This window comes from Cibotium barometz, chromosome 38 (genome assembly GCF_041138505.1).
Source record: "Cibotium barometz isolate CiBa-2024 chromosome 38, ASM4113850v1, whole genome shotgun sequence".
Classification (NCBI taxonomy): Eukaryota; Viridiplantae; Streptophyta; class Polypodiopsida; order Cyatheales; family Cibotiaceae; genus Cibotium; species Cibotium barometz.
The window spans coordinates 30,664,525-30,669,939 of NC_141083.1; the positions used below are offsets into that span (position 1 = coordinate 30,664,525).

General features: G+C 42.4%; 1 protein-coding gene across 1 annotated transcript; it reads left to right on the top strand.

Annotated features, from left to right (window-relative positions):
- The first annotated feature begins 1,466 nt into the window (after positions 1-1,466).
- LOC147616590 (putative UPF0481 protein At3g02645) lies at positions 1,467-3,060 on the top strand. Its single transcript, XM_086777126.1, has one exon. The coding sequence runs from the start codon at positions 1,615-1,617 to the stop codon at positions 3,025-3,027; it is 1,413 nt and encodes a 470-aa protein (XP_086633252.1). The 5' UTR covers positions 1,467-1,614; the 3' UTR covers positions 3,028-3,060.
- The last annotated feature ends 2,355 nt before the right edge of the window (positions 3,061-5,415 follow it).

Genomic DNA, 5,415 nt, shown 5'->3' on the forward strand with positions numbered 1-5,415 from the left:
GCCGACACACACACAGTTTGAGTATGAGGGTAGCAGTCGCCTTTACTAAGGCTTTACTACATGATGGTGCATTCACACAAACACATGCGTACACACTATCAACACATAAAGTCACACACACACGCACAAACACAGAGTTGGTACATACACAATTGACAGACACATGCATATGTATACACACATACGTGTCCACGTATGTGCACACACATAAAAACACACACACTCACACATGTACACTATGTGAGCGTAAGGTCTATACCTATAGAAGCATGAGAGAGAGTGTGTGTGTATGTGAGAGGTTGCACATACGTGTGTGTTGTGTATGTGTGTGTGGGGAGGGGGGAGAGAGAGAGAGAGAGAGAGAGAGAAGAGGTGTGAACCTACACACATGAAAAAACACACACACACACACAGAGGTGAACTTACACATAAATGTGAACACACATGTAAACATACATATTTATAGTAGTGCATTCATCCCAACAAAGCACATGCATATTTCACACACTGAGTGTGCTCACATATATAGTCACTCACCTTCAAGTATAAGCTCACAAGTTGGTGCATCATGTGTAATTAAAATATGAAATGTGTACACACATGTACACATACATATTTATAGTAGTGCATTCATCCTAACAAAGCATATGCGCATCTCACACACTGAGTGTACTCACACATATAGTCACTCATCTCCTTCAAATATAAGCTCACAAGTTGGTGTATAGTGCAATTGAAATATTATTTCGAGGTGATTGCTGTAGAGTTTTGTTTTTACGTGCGGGTCCAGGACTTGCACGCTCTCTCCTGCCAAAAGAGAGGAGGAGAGCTACCACATGGAAACACTATAGGTGGTAGCCACTCGAGCAAAAATGTGAAAAACTAATCCCATATCTACCTTGTAGGTCTTAGAGCTCCTCTCTAGCCATGTGCCACATGCCAACGCTGTAGTACCAAGAGGGCAGTGTGCAGGTTGCACAGCTCTGACAAGTACTAGTGTTTTAATATTTGAAATAGCCCCAGCGGAAACGAGGATGGGCAAGCTGGCCACAAATGGGATCAAGTGTTAAAGCAATCCGAGTGTAGTAGTACCCTTCCAGCGACTTGTGTCCCAAGACTAGAATGAAAATCTTTGAGTTTGATGGAAGGAGAGCATCGCCTGATAATTGGGGAAAGCACATACTCTCTATTATAATACTATAAATAGCGTTCAGTATAGCAGGAAGGCATAATCATCTTCGCATCTGGGCACAGCAGTTCCTCTTCTTGTTCGGGCTTGCATCGTCTTTTGGGAAAGTACATTCTCTCTCTTCTTTAATACTTAAGCGGCCTTCAGTATACTCCTGAAGGAAGGCAATAAATCTACTCATTTTCACAATATATCTGTTGTTTAACGGGCTTTGCATCTTGTTAATCTAATCATTTTCACATATCCGTTGTTTAATAGGCTTTGCATCTTGTTAATCTAATCATTTCCACATATCTGTTGCATCTTGTTAATCTAATCATTTTCACAATATATCTGTTGTTTACTGGGCTTTGCATCTTGTTGTTTCTGTGGCAATTTTTTTGGGGTAGTAGATCGTAGTCAGCTTGGTATCAGGCACCTGCACAATGATGATCAGCAGGCCCGCCGCTGGGCGCTCTGTCGGGGCCGTGACTTCTGCTGACGAAGACAAGGAGTGGGTGGTGAACGTCAACAAGGCATTTAAGGATCCACAGTCAATCATGGAGCTGTCATCCAGCCCTTCCATATTCATGGCCTCCAGCCCACTGCGTGCACTGAAGCATGATGCCTTCATTCCCCAGGTGGTTGCCATAGGCCCTTATCACTGTGACCTTGGCCCTCACCATAGCTCCTTTCCTTACAACTTAGAGACGGAGAGGTACAAGGCCATAGCTGCGAAAGAGATGGAAAAGCATAAGATCGTGGCCTCTCTGCATGCACTTGGTGCCGCTGGTGTTAGCTTCTCCTCCCTTGTAGACGAGTTCTTGCAAGAGCTCCCCAATGTAAGAAAAGAGTATGATACTGAATTGGCTTGCACCCAAGACGATGACAAGCTAGCCCACATACTAGCCCTCGATGCTTGCTTTATTGTTCAAGTTCTGCGGTGCAACGCAGACCCCAACCTTACCACTGGCTTCAACTCTCACTACGCCAGCCGCGTCCCACACCCTCTCAGAAGATCCATCTTGCAAGATTTTGTGCTTCTAGAGAATCAGATCCCATTGTTTCTGCTACTCAAGGTGATGAAGATGGACAAAGCCTGCGCCGCATCACAAGATGCCTCAGCCGTGAAGATGTTAGCATGTCACTTCATAAAATTGGCCAGAGAAGTTCTACCCTTTGACCTCAACTTAGAAAAAGGCTTGGATTGCATTAGAGGAAGTATAGAGGCTAGAAAGCACTTACTAGATTGCCTGTATGCAGTGGTGACGTACTTAGAAGCAGATCAAATGGTGGTAGAAAAACCCACTCATTTTCCGAGAGCCGTTTATCTGCACAATAGTGGCATACACTTTAAAGGGGTAGGAGGAGGCAACCCCATAGACGTGAGATACGAGAGGAAGACAGCAACACTGTATGTGGCCAAGATAAGGGTGGGGGGTGACACGGAGAGGTTCTTTAGGAATCTGATAGCCTATGAGAGCCACCTGGTTGACAAAGCGCATGTGCTTTCGTATCTGCGCTTCATGAACAACCTGGTTGATACACCCGAAGATGTGGGCCTTCTCATCAGAAAGGGCATCATCACGCAAGACATTGGCAGCGATGAAATGGTAGCCAATATGTGGAACAACCTGTGCCTCAACACCATGCTTGTTTGCACCCAGAAATATGAGGATGTTGCTCGGCAGCTTGTGCAGCATTGCGACTACCAGCTCAACGCATTGAAAGCCGAATTCAAGCGAGACTACCTGTCACGGCCGTGGTTGCTCGTGTCCCTCCTCTCCGGTGCCGCTCTCCTATTGATGACCCTTGTCATCATGGTGTACACAATCGAGCTCTATCGTAAAACAGCTTAAAGAGGGTTAGGCCCTCTTTGTGTGAGAATCGTAGCCCCTTCTAAGAGTACCGCCTTCAAATAAAACTTGGCTTTGTAAAAGGCAAACATGCCACATCTAAAATCATCTTTGGAATTATTATGATCCTCGATGAGGACCTTTCTAAGTTTGGTTCAATGATTGTTCTTGAACATCGTATACATAGTTTCTTTTTCATGGGCATCACATCCGTTTTTTTAGCTTTTTGCTTGTGAAATACTTGCAACCAAGTCCGTCAGTTTGTATAGGCCTTTTATACGACCCTTTCCAAAGTTCTCTTAAAGGAAGAAAGGGGGTTTTTTTTTTGAAGCTAGCCAAGAAGGAAACCAACTAAAAATCCAAAAAACTAGCCAAACTTTTAGTGTGCCCTTAAATTTTTATATTGCCCTTATTTACCAAGAGAAGATCTACCACTTGGTGCATATGGAGTTGCTAGGTTTTGATCTCAACTGTTGATCTAGGTATAGGGAGAAATCTACAGTTGAGATGTTTTAACTGCTATCTTCTAAATGCAAGGTGCAAGAGCAGTTTGAGTTTTTGATGCTGGACATGCCAGTTTTGCAAAGAATTGTCTCAGCATACAGTTAAGAAAAAGGCCAAAATCCATAGGTTGTGATGGATTTGAGGTGTTTTATTTAAACTCTTGAGGTTATAGGATGTCTCATGTATAAAGCTCCTCCATGTTGTTTAAATCTCATGTTGTATGTGTGCATCCAATTTGTGCATGTCAAAATAGTGTCGATGTTAACTACGTACTCATGGTTTTTTGGCATCAACATGTTCTATGTGTAGTGGTCTTCTTGCTTTCAAAATTGATAGAAAGCGGTACATGTGAGGGACTTGACGTATATAAGGTCCATTGCTCAAAATTCGTTATTGTTCAACCATCGAAGCCAAGCAACACGATGTATTTGTGCATGCAATTTAAGTTGTTTTGGTAGTTGCCAAGTTGCGTAAAATATCTCAATGTCCATTCCATATGTAACCACGTCTAAAGTCCTTGTAAAAATCTGCAAAATGAGCCCTTAACCTTCATGTTTCGATATCTTATCATTATGGCACATCAAATTTGAGACTATGTATACTATGTAGTCATGATTTTCAAATATCAGTGTTTTGGTAGTTCTAGTGGTCTTATTGCTTTCAAAATTCTTAGATAAGATGTACATGTGAGGGACTTGAAATATATAAGGTCCATTGGTGGAAATTCAATACTTTTCAAGCATCCAAGCAAGGCGACATGGTGTACTTGTGCATGAATTAAGTCTTTTTTGGTGGTTGCTAAGTTGCATACAATTTATGGAATTCCATTCCATATGTGAGTAGATTTCAAATCCTTTGCTCTATCCAGTATAGAGGCCGAGTACAGAGGTGCTACTATGGCAGCATATGAGGTAGCTTGGTTGAGAAAGCTACTTGCAGATTTGGGTCTATCAGTGGGTAGACAAGTTGTCATTTTCTATGACAACATTACCAGTATAGAGTTGGCCAAAAACCTAGTTTTTCATGCTCGCACAAAGCATATAGAGGTCCACTACCATTTTGTCAGAGAGAAGGTTTTGGCAGAAGACGTTGACCTTGTTTATGTCAGCACACAGGATCAGATCGCTGACATCTTCGCCAAAGCATTGGGTACAGAGAAGCTCCGCAGATTCAGGGCTTTGCTTGGTGTACATGAGATGGAGTTGAGCTCGAGGGGGAGTGTTGAGATATCGAGCTCATCTAGTGAGGCGGTGGACACTGGTGACCCGCTTGGGGGATAGGCCCCACACTTACAACACTGGCATGGTTGGTTAGATCATGTGTGATATGCGGTCAGTGGGATAACAGGCTGTGTGACAGCCATTCTAGAGACTGGCATAGTTATAGCACTAGCTCATTTAGTTGGGTTCACACTATAGAGAACCCTAGTATGTATTTGGTTGAGTACCTTTTCATATGTTTGTACTCTTATCTTTGTATATGGTGTGTTGAGTGTTGGGTGAAGAAGAAGAAGATTTTTAGCCTCTCACCTTGTGTGTTCTCTTTTAGGGTTTTGTTAGTGTGTGTGCTTGCAAGAGCTCAAGCTCTCTTCTCCCCTGCATCTTTTCACCTTATACATTAAGCTCTATGCATGAGCTCTATGCATTAGAGTCGATGCATTAAGCTCTATGCATTAGAGTCTATGCATGAGCCTCATATATTATGCTCTATGTACAAAGCTTAATACATAAGGATTTATGCATAAGGCTCTATCCATAAAGCATTATGCATACATCTTATGCATAAAACTTTATGAATAAGCTTTATGCATGACTTTATGCATAAAGCTTAATTCGTAGCTAAAAACGTTTCGTTTTATGGCTAGTTTTAGGGTTTTTTCTCTAAGAA

What these genes read in the sequence shown, in the direction of transcription:
- LOC147616590 (XM_086777126.1), top strand. Translation starts at nt 1,615, where the DNA reads ATGATGATCAGCAGGCCCGCCGCTGGGCGCTCTGTCGGGGCCGTGACT.